Source organism: Vombatus ursinus, unplaced genomic scaffold (assembly GCF_900497805.2).
Source record: "Vombatus ursinus unplaced genomic scaffold, bare-nosed wombat genome assembly UNPS02014793.1, whole genome shotgun sequence".
Taxonomy (NCBI): domain Eukaryota; kingdom Metazoa; phylum Chordata; class Mammalia; order Diprotodontia; family Vombatidae; genus Vombatus; species Vombatus ursinus.
The window spans coordinates 4,122,017-4,145,743 of NW_020954571.1; the positions used below are offsets into that span (position 1 = coordinate 4,122,017).

A 23,727-nucleotide genomic window follows, 5' to 3' on the forward strand; every position below is an offset into this window, starting at 1 on the left:
TTCTCCAGTTCATTTTACAGCTGAGGAACCTGAAGAAAACAGGGTTAAGTGACTCGCCCAGGATCACCCAGCTAGTAAGTGTCCAAGGCCAGATTTGAACTCAGGAAGATGAGTCTTCCAGACTCCAGACTCAGCGCTCCATCCACTGTACCATCTGGTTGCCCCATTATCTCTCTTTACAGATGAGTAAAGTTAAGCACAGAGAAGTTAAATAATTTGCCCAAAGTCACACAGTAAATATCTAAGGCAAAATCTGAACTTGGGTCTTCTGGGCTCCAAGTTCAGCACTTGAAGGTAAGTTTTTGTTTGGGACCTTGCAGAGCAGCTCAACTGCAACTTCTTTTCCAATATGTCTACCTTGGTACCAAGTCCAGTCTCAAGCAGAGACACTAAATCTCACCAGACTCTAGCGTGCATTGGCAGGGAACTGACCATCTTTGATAACCCCCACCAAGAACCATTCATTCGGCCACAATTCCTGATCTGGCCCATCCCTCCCCAGATGCAAATATACAATCAGAGTATCTGAGTAGGAGAGGCCTTAGGGTGCCATCAGTTCAACCTCTACACTTAGCAGGGGAGGGAAGGATGGAGGGGTATACCATCTTCCAAGGCAGCTTCCTCATCTCCAAATTTCTAACTACCTGTGCCTCCATCTACAACTACCACCCTAGTTTTATCCTCTAGGGTTAAAAACAACAAAAAAAGGATTATACTTCTACCATATAGCAACCTTTTAAATATTTAAAGATAACTCTCATCCCTCCTCCACACACACACACACACACACACACACACACACACACACACACACGCGCGCCCTTTCTCTTCTCTAGGCTTCAGCTAATTCTCATATGGCACAGTCTCCTAGTCTCTCATTATCCATTACCATGCTCCCCAGCTTCTAGATGATCTCCAGGTTGTTAATGTCTTTCTTAAAAAGTGGGATTCAGGACTGAACATAACACTTCATCTGTGTCTGACCAGGACAGGGTACAGTAGACAGGACTATGTGCTCCCTCTTTCTAGGCATTATCCCTATCAGTTTTTTATCTGATTTTTTTATTCTTAATTTAACAAAAGGCCCCCCCCAAAAGTTATTTCTGTAAAAATTGTATGAGAGAAAAAAGACTATATGTGGAATTGTGAATCTCTATTATGTACTATTTGTTTTTCTTTTTAAAATATATAATAAATTTGACATGTAACTATCAAAATATATAATAAATTTAAAATATATAATAAATTTGACATATAACTATAAAAATATATAATAAATTTGACATGTAACAATCAAAGCTGTCCTACTTGTTTAGGATTCTTTATTTCCTTCTTTGCATTTAAAAAAATTTGTACCTCTCTATATACCTTAAAATTGCATTAGGTTTTTTGGGAAGGAGTTGGGTTTTTTTTTGCTAAGATGTCACACTAATGAGCTTGGAGTCTATCCCATCATCTTTTCAGACAAAATGCCATCTAACCACACTTTCCCTACCTTGTACCTAAAATATTCTGAGGATTATTTTTTGCCCTCTATATCTTCATCCAGGTTACTGATTTTTTTAAAAGCTTTTTTTTTTCTTTTTGCTTTTTGGTGAGGCAATCAGGGTTAAGTGACTTGCCCAGGGTCACACAGCTAGTGTCATGTGTCTGAGGCTCGATTTGAACTTGGGCCCTCCTGACTCCGAGGCTGGAACTCTGTCCACTGCACCACCTAGCTGCCCCTAAAAGTTTTTTTTTTAATTAAGTCAAACAAAGATTACTGGGGCACATCACTGGAGACCTCCCTCAAAGCTTTGGCTATGGCCATTCAACCAGCTCAGAATCTACCTACCTGCCCTGCTGTCTAGCCCATATCACTCCATCTTGTCCATAAGGATAACATCAGAGACTCTGTCAAATGTTTGGCTGGAGTCATCTTCTTGCTGCTGCTGCTACAGTCTAAGCAAATTAAGTCTCCTGCTGTCCTCAGATCTACTGCTGCCCAAAAGAAGGCGCTGAAACAGCCAGACAAACTACCAGAATGAAATCTATGCTGCCTCTTAATGATCACTGCCTCCTTGTCTAAATGTTCGTGAATCACCCATTCTAGAATTCTGCCAAGAATCAAAATCAAGTGCCCTATGGGGACCTCTGGTTTGCAGATTCTACTCTTTCTTTTCTTGAAAACGACTACAAAAATCTGCCCAACATCTCCAGGCCTGTCGCACATGTTTTTCCTGTCCTTCGTGACCTTTCAAAGATCACTGGCAGGGGCTCGGCCGTCCCAGTTCCTTCCGTATCCTGGGAAGCAGTTCGTCCAGACCTGGACTCAAAATCCTCGAGGGCAGCTAGCTGCTCATTTATTATCTCCTAGCAAAAAGTTCACCAAGACCAAGCTAACTTTGCACCCGCAAGTACAAACACCTTGCCCACTTCAACCACATCCCCCAAAACACAGATACACACTCTAATAAACACATATACTCCAATTCATATGAATGCAGAATTCAACCATACCATATACACACATAGGCAATTGCATATAAATGTATACAGCTAGGAGGCCTGAGGGAAAAGGTTTTCTGTTTGTTTTCTAGTTCCCTGTCCACCTGTCACAGGAAAAGAGACCTGACAAGACAGGGAGCAGGTCTCTCCCTGCCTCTGGAAGCCAGTCCTCAGGGTAGCTGATCCCAATCTAGTAAGAAAGCCCTCTCTGGCTCCTACTTGCCCTGAAGGCCAACAGAACTGCGTCACTAGCAAATGCACAGCATCATTCCAAACATGCACAGGATCATTTCAAACATGCACAATAGTTGTTGGGTCCTGAAAGAGGACTAAGGAAGGAAGGTCTTTTTGAAATAAGAAAAGAAAAAAAAAGAACTAACAGAAGGTCTGCTTTATATACAAGAGCCTTCCAAATGAAGGGGAGAGCCTAGCCCTAAGCTCTCCCAAGGAGTGCCCCACTTCTCCCTTGACTGCCTCTGGGACCTTGCAGTCGATAAACGAGCATTTACCGGTTATCTATTATATACTCAGCTCTGTCCCTAGCAACTGCGAAAAATATAAAGACCTACAAGGCACAGTCCCTGCACCCACTCAAGGACTTCATTCATTAGCTGGGAACTGACATATGTTGATACATTCAAGCCTATAAACAGACGTGTTTAGACATAAAAATAACAGTATCTTACATTTCTACAGTACTTTATGGATTAGAAGTAGTCTCACAACAATTCTGTCAGGTAGGTGGTCTAGGAATTATTATCCCCATTTTACAGGTGAGGAAACTGATATAAAGTGACCTAGTGGAGGTCACAAAGCCAGCAAAGGGCAAAGCAGGTTCTAAAAGTAAAGCTGCTAGATTCCAGGTCAATTGATCGTGAAGTACTAGCATTGTGTGACTAGTGTCAAGCAAACAGTATAGAGTGCAAGGGCTGGGTTCAAAAGAGAGAGAAATCATGGTGGTCAGGGCAGCCTTCAAGGAGAAGACAAAGCCTTGAGCTGGGCCAGGAAGGATGGAAGTACCGCTGGTTAGGCCTGCTGAAATGGGACAAATGAGAGGCAAATATGACTCTAACTCTTGAAACCTGCTAGGTTCTCTGGTGACCCCTTTCCCCACCAGCACCTGCAGACAGGCCACTGCCTCTCTTCACCCATGAGGTGGGGGGTGCGGGCAGCCAGCAGCCAGCAGAGGTCCCCTCCAAGGTGAGGCTTCCTATCCCACCCCAAGTAGAGGGGAGCAGCTCATCACCTTTTCCTTTTCCATCACCTTTGATTTCTTTTTTTTTTTTTTTTTGGCTAGGCAATGGGGTTAAAGTGACTTGCCCAGGGTCACACAGCTACTAAGTGTTATGTGTCTGAGGCCAGATTTGAACTCAGGTTTCCTAAATCCAAGACTGATGCTCTATTCATTGTGCCACCTAGCTGTCCCCACCTTTGATTTCTCAACGTGCTCCATGGCTTATCAGATCAGGGAGTTCAGACACAAGCAAATGGAGCCTGCAGGAACCAATGTTCCAGATCACATCTGCTCCTTCACAAGCCCTGGCCCCGCTCCTGAATTATACACCACCCTCTAGCCCAGTGGTTCCCAATGGTTGTACCATGGCATTCTGGCATGCTCCAAGCTTCAATTACGTCATAAAACTTAAGATGAGATAAAAGGTTTATAAATAAGTGGGTTTAATATAGATTATACTCACCAATCAGAAATCACACTAAGTATAGTATTTGCAAAGTAAACAAAACTTGCCTATTTCACATACAAACTAATCCTAGAACAACATACCTTGAACTTGAAAGAACTCATTCTTATTGTAGGGAAACTGTATTGCATAAGTCTTCCAACCTTCCCAAACCGTTCGCCACCTTAAATGGTTAGTGTGCTGAGAATCTTCATGATAGATAATATGGGGTTATGATAAAAAAAAATACTACTCCCCCCATCCCCCAAAAAAAGCTTTAGTTCTACCCAAAAGGCCACAGGAAAGAGGAAGAATAGCAGAAATCATCCTAGCAGAGAATCCACAAAGCTACACCTTTCAAGATTAACTGGCTGATTAAAAGTTAATGTCTTCATCCTTTAGGTAGGGTAGCTTCCCACATGATAACCTTCCCCACCAAAATGTAGTTCCAAAGAGCTGTCCTTGGGTCAAGACCAGGAGTGGGGAACCTGTGGCCTCAAGGCCACACCTCAGGTACGACCTTTTGACTGAGTCCAAGTTTTACAGAACAAACCCTTTTATTAAGGGGATTTGTTCTGTGAAGTTTGTATTTGGTCAAAGGGCTGCACCTGAGGACCAAGAGAGCCACATGTGGCCTTGAGGTCGAAGGTCCCCCACCCTTGGTCAAGACAATAACAATCCCATGACCAGCAGACATCTATCACCTCTCAGCCTTTCTCTCAAGTTCTCTAGAGGAGGCAGGGAGCCCACACCTCCTCTAATTCCCAGCTCCCTGCCTCACAAGGCTGAAACCAGAAAACCAGACTGCTGACCAAGACCAGGCCGATAAGCACAGCTTCCCTTGAGGTGTTTCAGAGGGCAATGATGCCAGCATGCCCAGCTCCAAGAAAGTTTCTGTTTCCACAACATAAAAGATTAATCTTGTCAGGCCTTTGTCCATAGACACGCATGCAAGAAGCAGGGAAGAAGAAAGGCAGCCTGGCCTTGGCAAAAGCCAGAATTACAAAGAACAGCTGGCATTTACATGTACCTAAAATTGAATTACACAAACCGCAGGATTTTAGAGCCAGAAGGGATTTTAGAACACAGAATGCTGGAGAAGGAAGTAGCCTTGGAACAGAGAATGTCAGGACTAGAAGGAGACTTAGAACACAGAATGTCAGAGCTGGAAAGGATCTTAGAACAAAGAAGGTCAATTATTAGAATCATAGGATTGCAGTAATGGAAAATATCTTGGATTGGAAATAATCAGCTTCAACTTTCTTATTTCACTTATTTTTATAGAGGTAGCTAGGTAGCACAGCAGATAGATTACTGGGTCTGGAGTCAGGAAGACCTAAGTTCAAACCTGGCCTCAGATACTTATTAGCTGTGTGATCCTGGACAAGTCACTTAACCTCTGTCTGCCTCAGTTTCCTCAGCTGTAAAATGGGGGTGATAATGATGATGATGATGATGATGATGATGATGATGATGATGATGGTAATGGTAATGGTAATAATAATGATATCCAAGTCCCAAAGTTATTGTGAGGATCAAATAAGATATTTGTAATGCACTCAGCACAACGCCTGGCACATAATAGGTGCTTAATACTGATGTGTTTCATTTCCTTCCTTACTAATGAGGAAAGAAGTCCAGAGAAGGGGAAAGTGGCCTACCCAAAGTCACACTGCTACTTAGTGTTAGGGTCAGAACAAGGACCCAGATCCTATGATTCCAAGTTCAGTGAAGCTTTTAAGATTTTGTTGCCCACCTTAACCTCCCAGATCTCCTCAGCTCAGACTTTGATGTCAATACTCCCAAATGGCCAGGAACACAGCTACCCAAACCCCTGCTCCCTATTGAAAGGTAAGTAACAATACTCAGTGGAATCTCTGGCCTCTGCAACAGTATCAGGAGGGACTACTCAGTCCTGCTTGCTGTGAAGTACAGCTTTTCCACAAGAAAACGAAGAGAGAGGACCATCTCGTTATGAGCTACCCTTTCTCTCCAGGCTCTAGATCAGATGTCCTCTACCACGGTGTACATGTGACTTACAATTATCAACATCATTTCTCTTCAACTTATCGCTCAGTTGCCAGGCCTGGTGATGAAACACAGCCCATTCAGATGTCTGTGTTTTCAAAAATAAACGTATTGATTTTCAAGAGTTGTACGTACATACACCCACACGAGTCAAAAACCCACAACTGAGGCCTATTTGGGGCAGCGTAGTGACACGGATTCAAAGAAAAGGGAGAGGCTGTGCTCTTACAGTAGCCACAGACTAGAAGGGGATGAAGAAAATAAGGCACACGCACAAACAATTGTTAACAGGAGGCAGAATGGGAGAAGTATGATAATGAGACACAGTTTAAAATGTTAATGAAGTTTGTAGGCAGAAGACCACAGGTCATAGATTTAGAGCTGAAAGGTCCCTTTGAGACAGACGATCCAGGCCAAACACTTCATTTTACAAATGAGGAAACCAATGATTTCTTAATTGACAAACCTAATGGCCTTTTCCCAATTCTCATCTTTTTTGATCTCTATGAAGCCTTTGGCACTGTCAATCACCCTCATTTCCTTGATACTCTCTTCTGAGTTTTTGTGACATTGCTCTCTCTCCTTCTCCTGGTTCTCCTCCTACCTGAATGACTTGGGTCTCCTTCCTAATCTCCTTTTCTGAATCGTCATCCAAGTCGTGCCCATTGGGTGTCCTCCATAGTTCTATGGGGTCCAGGATGACTATCCCAGACCTTCTTCTCTTCTCCCTCTACACAATTTCACTTGGTTATCTCATCAGTTCCCGTTCAACTGTCATCTCTATCTAGCCCTAACCTCTTTCCTGACCTCCATTCTCACATCTCTAACAGATGGAGACATCTTAAACTTGGCATGTCCCCAAACTCAACTCCTCAAACTCTGTCCCCACTCCTAATTTCCCTACTACTGTCAAGGAGACCAAGCTCACCACCTAGGTGTCAACCTCAACTCCTCTCTGTCTCCGTCTGTCTGTCTTTCTCTTTCTGTCTTCTCTCTCTCTCTCTCTCTCTCTGTTTGTCTCTCTCTGTCTCTCTCTCCATCTTTCTCTCTCTGTCTCTCTCTGTCTGTCTCTCTGTCTCTCTCTGTCTGTCTCTCTCTGTCTCTGTCTCTGTCTCTCTCCCCACACACCCACCCCACCATATCCAATCTACTACAAAGTCCTACCAATTCTACCTTTATAACATACCCTCTTCTCTCCTCTGATACCACCACCACCACCACCACCTTGACACAGGCCCCCATACCTCACACCTGGACTACTCCAACAATGTGCTGCTTGTCACCCTGCCCCAAGTCTCCTCACTACAATCCATCCTCATCTCTGCTAGTAAAGGAACCTTCCTGAAGCACAGGTCTGACAGTATTCAATCAGCTCCCCCTGAGCTCCAGGTTCAAATATAAACTCCTCCTTTTGGCCTTTGAAGCCCTTCATAGTCTGACCCCTTTCTATTTCACCAGTATTCTTACACTGTACTCCCCTCCAAATATTCTGCAATGCAGTGACTCAGGCACACTTCCTGTCTCTCACACACAACACTCAATATTCCTATTTTCACCAGCCATCCCCCATGCCTGGAACTCTCTCCCCGCTTCATCTTCTGGCTTCCCTGGCTTCTCAAGACTCAGCTAAAGTCCCACTTTGTAACAAGTCACCCACAAACAGAAAAACCAAAAACTGCAGCCCAAAAAAAGGACTAAAGAGGATGATTTTGCTGATGAAGAATATGGAGATGACTCACTTCCTGAATAATATCTATTTTAATGTTATTTACTATAGCAGATAATTCTCCTTACAAGAAAACATTAATGTTAACTATTTGGTAAAACACCTTATATTTAACTTCATGTACTGTCAAATTTGGTTAAATTCAAATAAACAAAATTTGTGAATAAATAAAGTTAAATAAAACTATTCCATAAATCCAAAAAAAAAGTCTTTCCCAGTCCTCCTAATCTTAGTGTCTTCCCACTGAGACCCCCCCCAATTTATGCTGTCTAGATCTTATCTGTAAATAGTTGTTTGCACGTTGTCTCCCCCACTGGACGATAAGCTCCTCTGAGGTTACCGACTGTTTTTGCTTGTCTTTGTACCCCCAGCAGTCAGCATAGTTCTAAGCATACAGAAAGTGTGTAATAAATGCTTCTTGATTTGACTTGATTTGACTAGGGCCCAGGGGGTAGGACGTGCTTGGTGGCACCAATCAAGGTTTCATGGAAAAGACAGAAATTGAACTGTGTTTTCGGGGAAGGACAGAATCTGAACAGGCAAGAAAGAAATGGGAGGACACTCTATTTGGAGCCAGTGGCTTCAGTGAAGGGGCAGAGGCGGAAATGTTTGCATTAGGAACTTAAACTGTCACCCAGACATCTTAACTGGCTCAAAGTATACTGGCTACCCCAAAGTTGTTTCATATGTATCTTTCTTAAATCCCATTAGTAAGCCCCTGCCTGTGAAGTCTTCCCTAATCCCGACCCCCTCCTCCCTGGATCCTCAGTCTCCTCGTAAAATAGGAATAATAATTCATGCCCTTAGTACCTCCCAGGGCTCCTGTGAGGACCAAATTCAAGATAATGAATGTAAAAACATGTCGCAACATAAGAGGCTATACAAATATCAGCTAATCACTATTATCATTATTATTACTATTATTCCCATTTGAATCTCTCATACCACAGCCCAGAAGAGGACTGGATTAAGCAGTAAGACAGTAGTTCTGGAGTCAGAAGACGTGAGTTCAAATCTCAGTTATGCTGTTTAATATCTGTACAACTTTTGGGCAAGTCCCTTAACATCCCTCAGGCTCAGTTTACCTCATCTGTAAAATGTGGAGACCGGGCTAACCAGGTGCCTTGCAGTTCTACTTCCGTGACTGGTGGATGGATTGCTGGGTAGCCTGTTGCAAGCCTGAGACAGCTTGAGTGAAAGCCTTTCTCCTGAAAGGCTTGTCAATAAGCTGATTCAGCAAGGAGAGGTACCTGTGTCCCAGTCCCTCTCCTCGAAGATGTGTGTGTGTGTGTGTGTGTGTGTGTATGTATGTGTGATAAAGGAAACAATCCAAGTCTAAAGCCTGGAGCAAACACGTCTGGGTAAGCCCGACACGGTGGGCAGGGGCCATTCTATGACCTGAAATTACCACCAGTGTATACTGAACACGACACAATGCATTATGGGAAATTCCGAGATCTAGTGGGAAAGATGTCCTGGAGATAGAAACTCAATTTGAAGCCAAACGCCCCAAATGTGAACTTTTGTTCACACCATCACCTTGTCTAGAAAGCCTTCTTTCCTCTTCTCCATGTGTCTAAATCCTATCTATGATCCAAGGCCAGACTGTAATCCTACCTTCTCCATGAAGGAGAAGGCCATCCAGGCACTACCCCAGCCCCTCAATGATCTCTCTCTTTCCTTCAGCACTTCCCATCTGCACCATACCTCTGGCACTGATCATACCCTGCCTGGTGATATCTTTTGAACGGTTGGTTTATGATATCTCCTCATTCCCACTTAATGTTTTTTAGTGCATTGCTGGTCTCCAACTAGATTAAGTTAAACGTGAGACCAGACTAGCCTAAGTAGATGTACATTTCTTGGGGGCAAGGACCATAGGCTGACACTTCTCTCCACCCAAATGGACACTTAGCACACAGCCAGGCACCTAAGCGGTATTCAGTATCTGCTGAAGGACCAGAAAATTTAATGGAAGAGTCATTCTTTCTATATAAGAGTAAACCCCACTTTATATGACAGCTGGTTCCTCTAAAGTTGCATGTAAAATGAAATTCTGTAAAATGAATGCTACTTAATTTGGGTTTAGCAAGCCCCAACTAGCATAAGACTCACAAGTGCTTGCAGACTATCTAGGGGTCTGGCAAGAGGTAGGAGGGGTAGGGGTGAGGAGAGAAGGAGGGAGGTAAGATTAGCTCACATTAACCACTCAATCCACCTGTGTTTACTGTGTCTACGGGAGTAGCCAAGAAAGAAGGTGGTTCCTGCCCTCAAGGAACTTATAGTCTAATTGATTCATGGATAGATTACAGAAATACAGTCCTCACTTAATGTTTACTTGACTCTAATCCAGGATTCCCCAAACAGGAAAGCTAAGAAGAGTTAAATTTATCTATTACTCTAAGGTTTACAAAGCAGTTTACATTCATTATCTCATTTGATGAGCCAACAATTGTGTGAAGTAAGTGCTGTTATTATTCCCTAATTAGCTAGAAAAGTGGGAAGGGACATTTTCAGGCACACATCAAATCAAGGCAACAGAAAGAAAAAAATGTATCTTGGGAGCCAAGTTCTATTAATAATCGCCACGTTCCTTAACATTCTACATGCTTGTCAAACTAGGGGATCCTGAAGCTCGCCTGCATCTATAGGTTTGTCTATGAGGCTGGTCCTATTCCCATGCCCAGAGAAACACTCTTTTCTGTGGTGCCCTTCTCCCTACGGTGGCAATTTTCCAAGCTCAGGGACATCCTCTGGGCCTTACAAGACATCTTTTCCCCCAGCACCAAGTTTGCCATCCATCTCTCTTACAGTCAACTCTGTATGTGGCAGAAATCAGGGGAAAGTGCTTTTTTTCCACCCTGCTCAGCTCCTCCAGGCAGGCTGTTCCTCTCTTCGGAACGTCTGGAAATAGCCTCCGTGAAATGTGAAAAACTTGAACTTTTGAACCTCCGTGCAGCAGGGAAAGGAGCTGGGGTGGGAGTGCTCAGGGAGGGCTGTGGGTGTGTTTGGGTGGATGAGATCTGCAGAGGCTTGGCGGGGTGGGGCATGGATTCCTGGTTGGGAAAGCTTAGGGGCTGAAGGGAAGCAGGAGAAAGATTGGGGTTTTACCTTTCAATTCCTAGAGTAGACTGCAGGGGATGAGCAAGCAGCCTTCCCACAAAGGGTCAGTAAGGGTGAGGATGCTTTCCTTAGCTTGGATATCAGTGGCCTGCCAACAGACTGGGTTTGGGCACCCAGGGCTCCTGAGCAGGGCCAAGCAAGGAGAAAAGGAGGTCTATATAAATGTAAATGTAGAACTTCATATAGCCCTGGTAATGCACTACAACCATGGGGCAGGGGAGAGAAGAACCATCTCCCTTTAGAAAACTAGTTGCAGGGGCAGCTAGGTGGTACAGTGGATAGAGCACCAGCCCTGAACTCAGGAGGACCTGAGTTCAAATCCAGACTCAGACCAAACACTTGACACTTACTAGCTGTGTGACTTTGGGCAAGTCACTTAAACCGGATTGCCTCACCAAAAAAAAAAAGAAAAGAAAAGAAAAGAAAAAAAGAAAAAGAAAAGAAAAGAAAACTAGTTGCCCTAAACCACACATTCCTTGAAATCATAGTGAGACACCTCACAACTCATGATACAATATAAAAAAGTACTGACTCAGAAGTTAGAAGGCCTCGGTCCAAATCCCACCTCCAATGCCTATTGCCTGTGTAGCCTTAGGCAAGTCACTTACCCTCCAGGGGCCTCAGTTTCTTCTTCTGTAAAAATGAGGGAGGTTCAACCAGACAGCCCCTGAGGTCCCTTCCACCCCCAATCCTATGATCACTAGCACCTGAGAAAGATCATTACAAAGCCAGTCCCAGAAGCATCCCACACGTTCCCTTCCTCCAGTTATTTGAGTATGTTTTAAATTTTTTTTTAAATATTTCTACAAATATGTATTAAGTACACTAAAGGACAAGGCCCTCTAGTTTTGAAGGTGGGCGGTGCCTTTCTGGGCTGTTGTCTATTTGTTTGCTTGTTTTGACCCATTACTCACTACCTAGGTCTTCCTTAACACTTTCTTGACACTGTTTTTCAACTTTTAGAATTTTGAAACTTGAATAGCACGTGACCTAGATATAAGAAAAAATCTTCTGGACTCATTCTGGCAGTAAGTTGGCTACAAGTCATCTCGCTGCTGATATGGACTATGGATGTTAATTCCACCACAGGACACAGCCTCTGCTGTAATTTTTTTTCCTTTACACCAATATCCAAAATAAGTATACCTTGGGCACAATGGCATGAATAACTGCATAAATGTTATTTATAGATCACTGGATCATACATTTATGGCCTGAAGGGACCTTGGGTCATCTAGTCAGCCCTCATTTTACATAGGAGGAAACTGAGGCCCAGAGGACATAAGAGATTTATTTACCCAAGGTCACACAAGTTGCAAGCTACAGAGCCAGAATTCAAGCCTTCACTTCCAAATTCAGTGCTCTTTTCCTGCATATCATCCTAAAGTATTTGTTCCCATTTATCATGGTACAAGGACTTTCAACAGAGAGAGTGGTGTACCACAGAGAGTTCTCAACAACACAGTCAGGAGACCTCGATCCCAGATCCAGCTCTGCCAAAAACCAGCAGAATGACTCGGGAAATCACTTCCCCTTCTCTGGGCTTCAATTTCCCCATATATTAAATGAGGAGGAAATCTAGCATCAACTAATCCATCAACATGTATTTATTAAGCACCTACTATGTGCCAGGCACTCTGCTAGATGCTGGAGTTACAGATACAAAGAATGAAAACAGTCCTACTCACAAAGAGCTTATATTCTGATAAAAAAGACAAATACATAAAAAATATTTACAACATAAACATAAAGTAAATAAATAAAAATATAGAGGCAGCTAGGTGGCGCAGTGGATAGAGCACCGGCCCTGGATTCAGGAGGACCTGAGTTCAAATCCAGCCTCAGACACACAACACTTACTAGCTGTGTGACCCCGGGCAAGTCACTTAACCCCCACTGCGCAATCAAAAACAAAATAAATAAATAAATAAATAAAATGAATAAACAAAAATATATACAAAGTAGTTAAATATAAGGTAGTTTGGGAAGGAGGGCTGGAGGATAGCTGGAGGAACCAGGCAAGAAAGAAAAAGAAAAAAAAAGAAATTTCCTGAAGAAAATGGTGTTTGACTTGTGTTTTAAAAAGAAAAGAAGGAGGGCAGCTAGGTGGTACAGTGGATAGAGCACCAGTCCTGGAGTCAGGAGGACCTGAATTCAAATTCAACTTTAGATACTTACGAGCTGTACAACCCTGGGCAAGTCACTTAATCCTGATAGCCTCCCTGCCCCCCTCCCCCCCCAAAAAAAAGAGAGAGAGAAGGATTGCTTCTGTTTCTCTAGGTTATAGAGTATTTTAACTTTTCTCTAAATATCTATCATGCATATGTTTTCGGTCTCCTCAATTAGGCCACAAGCCCTTTGAAGGCAAGGACTTGCCCCTTAAGTTTCATCCCCATGATGACTAATACACATCTCGGTACCTACTTGGTTCCAAAATAATGTCGCTGGCTGATCATCATTGAACAAGAGATGAAAAACACCCTTGCTGGCGGCACTGGCGTTTGCCCAATACCAACAACCTAGGGGACTGTGGGAGGCAAGCCAAGTCGCAAAGTGAATGATCTGGGGGCGAATGGGGAGAACTCAGGCTAGGAATTGGGGGTTGGGTCAGGATCTCATCACCTCTCTCAGGGATTGTTCTAAGACCCTACTCATCAGTCTCCTTGCATTCAGTCTCCCCCTTCCTAATACATCTGCCACACACTACTGGCCAAAGAGGCACAGATAGGCCAAGGAGAGCTCTTTTGCTCAGAAATCTTTAGGGACTCTCTACCTCCAAGATAAAATATAAACTCTTCAACTTGGCATTCAAGGCCTTCTGTAATCTGGTTCCAACCTACCTTTTCAACTCAATCTCAAACCACCCCTACTGGTACATTTTAGATTCCAGTGAATCTACTAGCTGGACCCTGAATTCAGCATTGCATTTCCTACATTTGCATCTGTCCGCAAGGCTTGGAATTGTACTTCTTCATCCTCTCTGCCTTTCAGAATCCCTTTTCTGCCTTCAAGTCTCAGCTGAGGGGCTGCCTACTTTCTTACTCTCCTCAGTCAGCACTCTCTACCCTCCTTAAATTATCTTTGTGCATACCCACAGTAGAAGGTAAACTCTTGGTGGCCAGGGCTGTTTCTTTTTGTTTGTTTTTGTTTCTTCAGGTACCTGGCAAAATATCTTGAAAAATATACAGACTTAAGAGATGACTGTTGAATTAAATTGAATGGAATTTAACTGGGTTGCCACCTTGTCCCTAATCTGGATAGAGTTTGGTAAAGCAATCAAGCTATATTCTCTTGGCTGTGGAAGGAAAATCATCACTCCACAGCCCTCTCTCTAAACACCCACACCAGCAGTATTACGGTAATAGTCATTAACCCTATAAAGCTCTCTGAGGACCCCCAGAAAATAAGTCCACCATATAAACACACAGTATCAACACCATCTCCACCTACACCATGCAGCTGCTTTACAGCAAGCACCCAGTCATGGCCTTTGCAGACAAGTAAGACTCCCCATTAAAACAGACTGTCAATAAAATGGCTGGGGGGGGGGGGGGGGGCGCGGGAGGGTTAGTGAGCAAAGTGAAAAAAAAAATTAGCTCTGCAGCTACATTTTCTGTGCTGGACCCTGCAGCTCACACTACGTCTTCAGTTTGCCCTGGATCAGGAAATAAGGATTTCTCACTCACTCCAGTGAATTTCTAGGCACAACTAACTCAATGAGAGATTCACACAGTAATCCAATAGCACTGAGAAGCTGGGGGGCAGGGGGGCGGGTGGAAGGGATTTAGGGTAGGAAGGAGAAACGATAAAGAACAAGATGCCAGAGCCAGGAATAAAGTATATTCAATAAATGTTTGTTGAATTAAATACCCTATTGCTTGTTCTAATATAATTATTGCCCCTCCCCCCCAAAAAAACCTGGAAAAAAAGGAAAGGTAAATGGGAAACTTGACTTTATGCTATAAAGGAAAGGACCCTGGGTGGAGACTTAAGAGATCCCAGGTTCTCATCCCAGTTCTGCCTTCCTCTGAGCTTTTTGACCTAGTCTTTAGATAGGCTTTAGCCTCTCTGGACTTATTTCCACAATATTAGGCTGCTAGAGGCTCCCAATTTGGCTTTCCATGCCATGGAACTGTCCCCCCTCCACATCGTATCTTGGGTGGGTGTAATGCCCTATCTCCTTGTCCCACAGCCCTCACACAAAGCTGAAAAAGAAAATGAAATAGAATGAAACTCACTACAGGTAAGAGCTCAATGTCCCATCCCACCTTTTAATGATCCCTCTTCACCCAGCTAGGCCAGTACACCTCTGGGACCGCAGCCCTTGTTTGTAAACTGATGTGCTCACCTGCCAGCCTTCTCCAGTCCCCCCCAAACCAGGGCAAGGCCCCTCCAGAAACGGAGGTGAGCAGGTGTAGCCTCATTGGGAAGGCGTGCCTGTGGGACTGCTGCTGAGAGGCCAAGTACCCAAGGTTGCTGGTGGTCCACGGTCTCGCCAGACCTTCTCCACACAGAGTTGGGCAGTCTCCAATGCAAAAAGGGGCCTCGGGGGGCCTCTCCAGAACCAGCTGGGGCTGATGCCTCACACTAAGTGGACTACTTTGCAAACCTCCACAGACAAGTGGCCTCACAACAGAAACCTCTAAGGGGAAGGAGAGCTAGCTGTCTAAGGAGGATCTGGGCTGGGGGCAGCGTATTTAATGTTTCTTAAGGCATGCAATTTCCCCTTTTTCCAATGCCCCGCCTCACCCACTCAAACACCTGCTGACCACAGCGTATTTGATTGGTAGAACCATGAGAGATTCTTGAAAATGCAGGAGAGAAACACAAACTTCCTGGTTTCCACAATAAAGAACAGAAGAATCTCTAGGTCATGGCAAATCCATAATATGGCTCCAGCCCCTTGCTTTCATTGCAGGCAAAGAGGCCAGAGAAAAAGCCAGTGGGAAGAGGAGGGAGTCCCCCCCCCACCCCCAGGTGATGTGTTAAAAGACCAGAGACTCACTCAGATAGAGACAGGGGGCCCATATACCAGTCCCAGACCTAACCCCAATAGGTACCAAGGCAATCAGCATGACTTCCATCCCTGACTTCTGTGTACACACCCCAGGGAAACCAGGCTCCTTTCTGGTCCTGGCTTCGCCACTAATTGACTGTGTGGCCTGGCGCCATATTTTAGGAAGGACAGTGATAAGGTAAAAACTGTTCAGGGGACAGCAACCTAGATAGTAAACAGGCCTCAAGATCATGCCTTATGAGAAGCAACCAAAGAAACTGGGAATATTTCATTTAGTCAATCAGTCACTTACTATGTGCCAGGCACTGTGCCAAGGTCTAAGGATTACTGCTATTGTTGTTTAGTTGTTTTCAGTCACGTCTGACTCTTGGCAAAGATACCAGAGTGGCTTGCCATTCTTTCTCCAGTTCATTTTACAGATGAGGAAACTGAGGCAAATAGGGTTAAGTGATTTGTTCAGGGTCACATAGATAGTAAGTGTCTGAGGCCACATTTGAACTCAGGTCTTCCTGATTCCAGGCCAGGCATTCTTCACTGTACCACCTAGCTGCCCTTGGTGTCAGAAGGGCTAAGGATCAGAGAAAAGCAAAAACAGTTCTTGCCCTCATGGGGCATACATTCTAATGGGGAGCACAGCATGTAATAACTAGATACATAACAAGATACACACACAATAGAAGGAAAGTATTTTGAAAGAAGACATGGCATCTAGCGGGTATGGGGGCCTAGGAAAGCCCTCTTGCCAAAGGTAGGCTTGAGCTAAGTGTTGAAGGAAGCCAGAGAAACCAGGAGGCAGGTGGAAACAAGGTGGGAGAGGGAGGGGAGAAGACTCAAGGAATGGATGACCACTGTTTTCCAGTATTTGAAGGGCTATTATTTGGAGGAGGGATTAGGTTTGCTCTATTTGGCATCAAAGGAAAGAATTAGGTGAAATGAGTAGAAGTTGCAAAACGACAAATTTAAGATGAATTCAGAAACAGGGAGTGAAATGAGGTATCTCAGGAGGGAGGCCGTGAGCACCCCTCACTGGGAGAAGGGTGGAGAGTTTTTAAACAAAGCCTAGATAACTCTCCTATTGGCTATGGTGCAGAACAGGTTCTAACTAAAGAATAGTTTGGGCTTGATGACCAGTGAGGTCCTTCCAGCACTGAAATCCTCCAACGCTGTGACCCTGGCATATAATCACTTCCCCTTGACTGTAGGATGGTTTGAAATTCTGCTGTATATGAAGGCAGGACTAGAAGCCCTGAGAGTCTCAACCTCATCATCCTGGACCAACTTTAGGAAAGCTGCCTCCTCCTGCATAAAAATGGAGGCTAAGAGAGGAAGCCAGGAGGAGTCTTTTCACCACCAGCAGCATGTCAGAGTAGAGAGAGTTCCAGCCATGGAGTCATGGGACCCTAAGGATCATAGACCTGGAGTGAGAAGTGTCCTCAGAAGCCATCTGATCCAACCCCTTTGTTTTTGTACATGAGGAACTGAGGTCCAGAGAGATTGAGGGATCTGTCCAAAGTCATATGAGTAGGAAGCATCAGGTGTACAATTTGAACCTAGATGTTCTATTCCAAATTTGGCACTCTGTTCACTATCTCATGCTAAGTCAAGAGGACCCAAGTTCAAATCCGGAAACTACTGCTTACTTGTGTAAGCCACTGAATAAACGAAAAGCCCTCTGTGGGCCCCCAGCATTTCTTTCTCTATAAAATAGGGGGTTTAAATCACATGATCTCTAATGTCTCTTCCTGCTCAAAATCTACAGACCCTTTTATTATATTCAGATGGAGAAACTCAGACTCTGAGAGGGAAAATGAAAATGACTTGGCCAGTACGGGTACAACTGAGCTGGGGCTAAAACCCTGGTCTCCTAGCTCTTGGTCCAGTGTTCTTTCCACTGCCCCACACTGACTCCCCTCAGGCCTGGACCTGCAGGAAGCACAGGGGGAGATGAAGGGAGGACAGTGGGGGGAGTAATGGGGAGCTAGCCATTTATATTTCTCAGAACCACATGCCCTACTCAGACTACACAAGGGAGTGATTCTTCCAACACACAGAATGCCTTTTGTGGGGCTCTGGGAGGCAGCAGGACCCATACAGCTGCCTGTGTGCTCATAGAAAGTGCTACATCCTTTAGACATTTCTTCCTGGCCGCCCTCCCCCCTCCACCCCTTCAGGCTACCCTGCCCGGAAGCTGTTCAGAAAAAGCCACTTGTCACCGAAAGCTGAAGAGTTGTGTGGCTCACAGAATGGGGAACCTCCCTTTGGGTCTGTGGTCAATCAAAATCACTACCCTGGGAAAGCTCAGAAAGGCACAGACCCAAAACTAAAATGGTGTCCAGGGAGTGGAGGCCAAAAGTGACTGCATATCAACAGAACGTGCCATGTTGTCTCTCATGCACACGTCTGCCTCATGGACATTAAAGCACTCGTTGATTAGTCACTCAATCAATAGTGACTATAGTCTACTGTGTGCCTACTATGTATGCCAGGCACTATAGTAGGCACTAGGCATACAAAGAAAGGTTAAAAAAAAAGTCCCTGCCCTCAAGGAGCTCACATTCTATTGTGGGGAAAAAACAGCATGATGGATGAGAGGAAAGAAGACAAGTTCAAATCTAGCCTTGGATGCTTACTAGCTGGGTGACTGTGGGCCTCAGTTTCTTCACCTGTAAAATGGAGATAACAGCAGCACCTACCCACCAGGGTTGTTTTGAGGATCAAATTAGTAACAATTATAAAGAGCTTTGCAAACCTTAAAAATATACAAATGGTAGATGTTCTTATGTACACATATAAGTACATAAATATATAGGTAATATAATGCATAGAATGTAAATGCAGGGCAACTGGGAGGGACGGAAAGAGGAGGATGAGGAAATGTCTCAGATAGGAAGGAAGTGGCACTGGAGCTGAGATTCTAAGAGGCAGAGGTGGGAGCGAGTACGTTCTAGGCACACAAGACGAAACCTGTACAAAGGGACAGAGATGAGTGCTGTCTTGTTATCTGCTCTGGCATCTTCCATTCTAAGATTTTATGCTTTCTCAGCCAGGAAGCCCTTTTCTGTGTCTAACTTTGATCTCTACCTCTATAATTTCAGCTCATTTCCTATTGATAATATAAGGGTTTACAGAAGAGACACAGACCTATGTGTGCGTGTGTGTGTGTGTATGTGTGTGTCTCACATACATAAACGCGCACACATATTATTTTTTCCTTTGGATATAGCCAGTGAGGAAATTTGTTTTGCTTGAGTATACATGTTTGTAACCAGGGTTATGTTTTTCTTTTACTCTCAACCGGGAGAAGATGGAAAGGACAGAAGGCAGATTTTTGCTGATTAAAAAGATAAAGTTTAATTGAAAAAATGGTATCAGATTTTTAAACTCTAATATTGGTGCTGTTGTTCAGTCATTTCTGTCATGTCCAACTCTTCATGACCCCATTTGAGGTTTTCTTGGCAAAGATACTTAAACAGTTTGTTATTTCCTTCTCCAGCTCATTTTACAGATGAGGAAACTGAGGCAAACAGGGTTAAGCAACTTGCCCAGGGTCACACAGCTAGTAAGTGTCTGAGGCTGGATTTAAACTCAGATCTTCACGAATCCAGGCCCAACGCTCCATCCACTGTCACCTTTAACTCTTATAAGTGTTTCCTTAACTTTATCAAAGAACTTCCAGAATTATCAGATCTTTACTAATAATAACAGCTAACATTTATACAGTACTTACTATATGCCAAGCATTGTGCTAAGCACTTTACAATTATTACCTCACTGTATCCTCACAATCCTAGGATTTAAGTGCTATTATCTTCCCCATTTTACAGATGAGGGAAACTGAGGCAGACAGAAGTTAAATGACTTGCCCAGGGTCACACAGCTAGGAAAATAACTGTCACTGGGTTGGAACTCAGGTCTTCCTGACTCCAGGCCAGGTGTTCTATCCACTGAACCACAACTTTGTGTGGTAGATAAGGAAAGTATTGTAAGTATAATCCCCATTTGAGGGATGAGAAAAACTGAGGCCAAAGGAATCTGTGTTTGGTTTAATGTCACATAGACAGCAGTGGCAGAACAGGAACTAGAACCCAGTCCATGAGATGAGTCCTTGCTGGGTACAGCATCTTTGTAGGATTCAGGCCCCTTCTCTCTTTATAAAAATCATAAAGTTGGAAGAATGACAGGATTTAGAGTAGGAAGTAATCTTAGAGATCCTCTTTTCTAACTTCCCATATTACAGATGAGGATACTAAGGCTCACAGAGATAAAGTGATATGCTAACAGACACACAGGCAGTAAGTAAGAAAGCTAAGATTTGAACCCAAGCCCCTTTTAGTCCAAATCTTTTCTGTCTATTAGGCCATGACTGACCTCCAACGTTTGGCAGGAAAACAATAAGCAAAACTGACCACCGCTACTCCCCACATTTCTCCCTGCTTCTCCAAGGAGATTGAGATTGAACCTCTTGTGAAAACCACTTCAGGCAGGGGTAGGAGAGGAGCCCAATCAGTCCAAATTCCACCCTACATCTTCGTCACCAGTTACAATGTCTTCCTTTCTCCAGTGCCCTGCTGGAAACGCAGAAGTTACAGAATGACCTATTTCCTGTTCATTCCACTATGCATTAGCTCAAGGGGGGGGGGGGGGGGGGGGGGGGGGGGGGGGGGGGGGAGAGAGAGAGAGAGAGAGAGAGAGAGAGAGAGAGAGAGAGGGAGAGAGAGAGAGAGAGAGAGAGCTTAAATACAAGGAAAGACACAGGATGGAGACTTTTGATCAGAGATAAGGAGAAGTCACTGACAACTTTCTGAGGTCCCCTCGCCAGGATTCAGCCACAGAGCACACACCACCCACTCTGAGCAACTTTCCAATTGGCCTATGGAATTCCCTGAAAACACTCACTTCTTTATTGGCTTGTGGTCATTAGTCATTTTTATAACCGGTCTAGCACTTCAGCTGAACACTGTGACTAATCTTAACTTCAACACACCACAGAGGTCAGACTGTTTTAACTCTTTGGAAACCTGGCCCCAGAAGTCACTAGGGCACACACCCTGTCCCCTTCCGGTTTCTAGACCTTCACACACACACACACACACACACACACTCACACACACACACACACACACACACACACACGCCTACAGGAGGCAATGGGAGGGAGTCAAACAGCAAATAGCATGGGGGAGGAGTTTCTTAATCTGACCAAATACCCCAGGAAGCTGTAAACTGATCAAGGGTATGACTCTCCAGAATTATGCTGATTGGCGTTTTCCCTTTAACTAATGGTTAGACCAAAACCTTTCCATCCTAGTTTCAAATCACCTTCTCCACCTCCCTCCATTTTATCCCCACTGGGTGACCGTAGTTGATAACTGGTCCATTATCATTCCCTATCTAAAGGATGATTCAGCAATATTCAGCCAAAAGCATCATCATGATAGCAAATAATAACTAACATTTCCATAGCGCTTTAAAGTTTGCAAAGCATTTTAGATACATTGCCTCCCTTGCATTTTAAAGATGGGGAAACTGAGGCTCAACAAGATTAAGTGATTTACCCATGACAACACAGCTAGTAAATGTAGGAGATAAGATCTCAATCCAAGTCTTCCTAAGTCCTGATACTCTATCACTCTCAATACTCAAATTAAGTTAATATGTATAAAACATTTTGCAAGTCTTAATGCATTATATAAATGTTAGCTATTATTACTCCCCATTGGTCTCAGAAAGTATTGCCCAGGAGACAGCATGATGTTAGTAATAGAAAGAATATTGAACTCAGAGTCAGGGGAAGTATTTCCAAACCTATTTTAACACTGGGCAGCTAGGCGTCACAGTGGATAGAGCGCCAGGCATGGAGTCAGGAAGACCTGAGTTCAAATATGGCCTCAGATACTTACTAGCTTCAAGTCACTTAACCCTGTTTGCCTCAGTTTCCTCATGTGTAAAATGATCTGGAGAAGGAAATGGCAAACCATGCCAAGAAAACTCCAAATGGGGTCAAAAAGAACTGGACACAACTGAAAACACTTAACAACAGTCTTGACATTTACTAGCCATGACTATTGGCAAATCATTAAACCTCTTGAGGCCTGTTTCCTCATCTGTAAAAGAGAATAAAGATACTTACTCTCCTTAGCCCCACAGAGTTGTTCTAAGGCAAGGAATTAGAGATGGAAAGTACCAGAGAGTTTGTTTAGTCAAAGCTCCTCATTTTACAGAGAGGAAAACTGAGGCCCAGACAAGCAAAATGTCCAAATCACACAGGTGGTAAGAGGCAGAGCCAGGATTCCAAACCAGGTCTTCTAATTTCAAATCAGTCCTTTTCTCACCACACTATACCCCTTTAAAGCATCATAGAAATGTGAGTTACTGTTACAGCAGGAGGATGTAGCCAGCTGCCCTCTGGGGACCCCAGTGAGAACTCAAGATGGGATAAGAACCCTTCACCAATGTAGATAACATTGTTACTTCCCAATTCAAAATCTCTCCTCTTTCCATTTAAGCCAACTGCTTCCCATTTACTCTACCATGTTTATGGTGAACAATTCAACTACTAAGTATACACCTACCTTGAGAGAATAATGGAGCTATTTCTCTGAGTTCTTTTTTCCGGGCTCAAAGTCACTACATTTCTGTCCTTTATTCAAAAGACACATCTCTTCCATCCCTTTAACCACCTTAGCTACTCCTCTCTGAACTTCCCAATTTCTCTCCACAATGTTTAAAGTTCAGAGATCAACACTGGGCACCATCCTGTGATAAATGTCTGACTAATGCTGAGTATTGGGAAAGAATTATACTTAAGCCTTGGCTTCTGTCATACTCCCTTCCTCTGGCAGAATGACTGGCTCTTCAGAGTGACTTGACACTGCTGACTCAGGTTTTTTACACTTAATACCTACTAGGTCCTTCCCTATCCCTAACGGGTATACGGAATTTTGGGGTCCCTGTGTGACCTTCCTTTCCTGTATTTCAACCTGCTCTTCTGAGTCTGCTTTTTCTAATACTGGACTCCAATTTTGACACTTGGACTCAAGAAGTCTGGGGTAGAGTGCTAGGTCTACTTCTCGCTACCCACACACTCACTAGCTATGTGATGCAGGTCACGTTTTTTTTTTCAAAGTCATTTTACTTCTCCTGGCCTCGGCTTCTCCTTCTATAAAATATGGATAAGATTGTTTGACCCAGAGAACCCAATGAAAATCACATAACCTAAGGACATCAATGATAAAAAGAAAGGTCTCATATATACTCAAATATTTATAGTAGCATTTTTTGCGGTAGCAAAATATTTGAAACAAAGTAGGTACTGACTGGGGACTGGCTTAACCAACTGTGGTGCCTAAATGTAATGAAAGAAAAGACGAACATGAAGGACACAGGGAAGCATGGGAAGACTTCTATGAACTGATGCAAACTGAATTGAGCAGAACCAGGACAACATACACAATGACTGCAACAATGTAAATGGAAAGAACAAAAAATCAAAATTGAATGCTGTGAAATTATAATCACCAAAAGCTTATGAGACTACAACTGCCACTCATCTTTAGAAAGGTAGAGTGTACAACACTGCAAATAATGTTGGACTCTGTGAATGTATTGTTTAGTTTTATTTCTCCTCTTTTCTTCTTTGTTACAAAAGAATCTTCATTAAAAAGGAG

General features: G+C 43.7%; 1 protein-coding gene across 4 annotated transcripts in view; it reads right to left on the bottom strand.

The window, feature by feature from the left end:
* RXRA (retinoid X receptor alpha) overlaps window positions 1–23,727 on the bottom strand; it is a 287,628-nt gene that overhangs the window by 107,672 nt on the left and 156,229 nt on the right. The window contains exon 1 of one of the 4 annotated variants that reach the window (XM_027869562.1): window positions 22,633–22,774. The exons of 2 other annotated variants lie outside the window; for them this stretch is intronic. Coding sequence is in view for 1 of the 2 variants with exons in the window: in XM_027869560.1 (XP_027725361.1) it covers window positions 15,392–15,467 (76 nt within the window). In the remaining variant the exon portion in view is untranslated. Of the gene's footprint in view, window positions 1–15,391; window positions 15,707–22,632; window positions 22,775–23,727 lie in introns of those variants that run through there. One more of the 4 variants, XM_027869560.1, reaches the window with a different exon arrangement.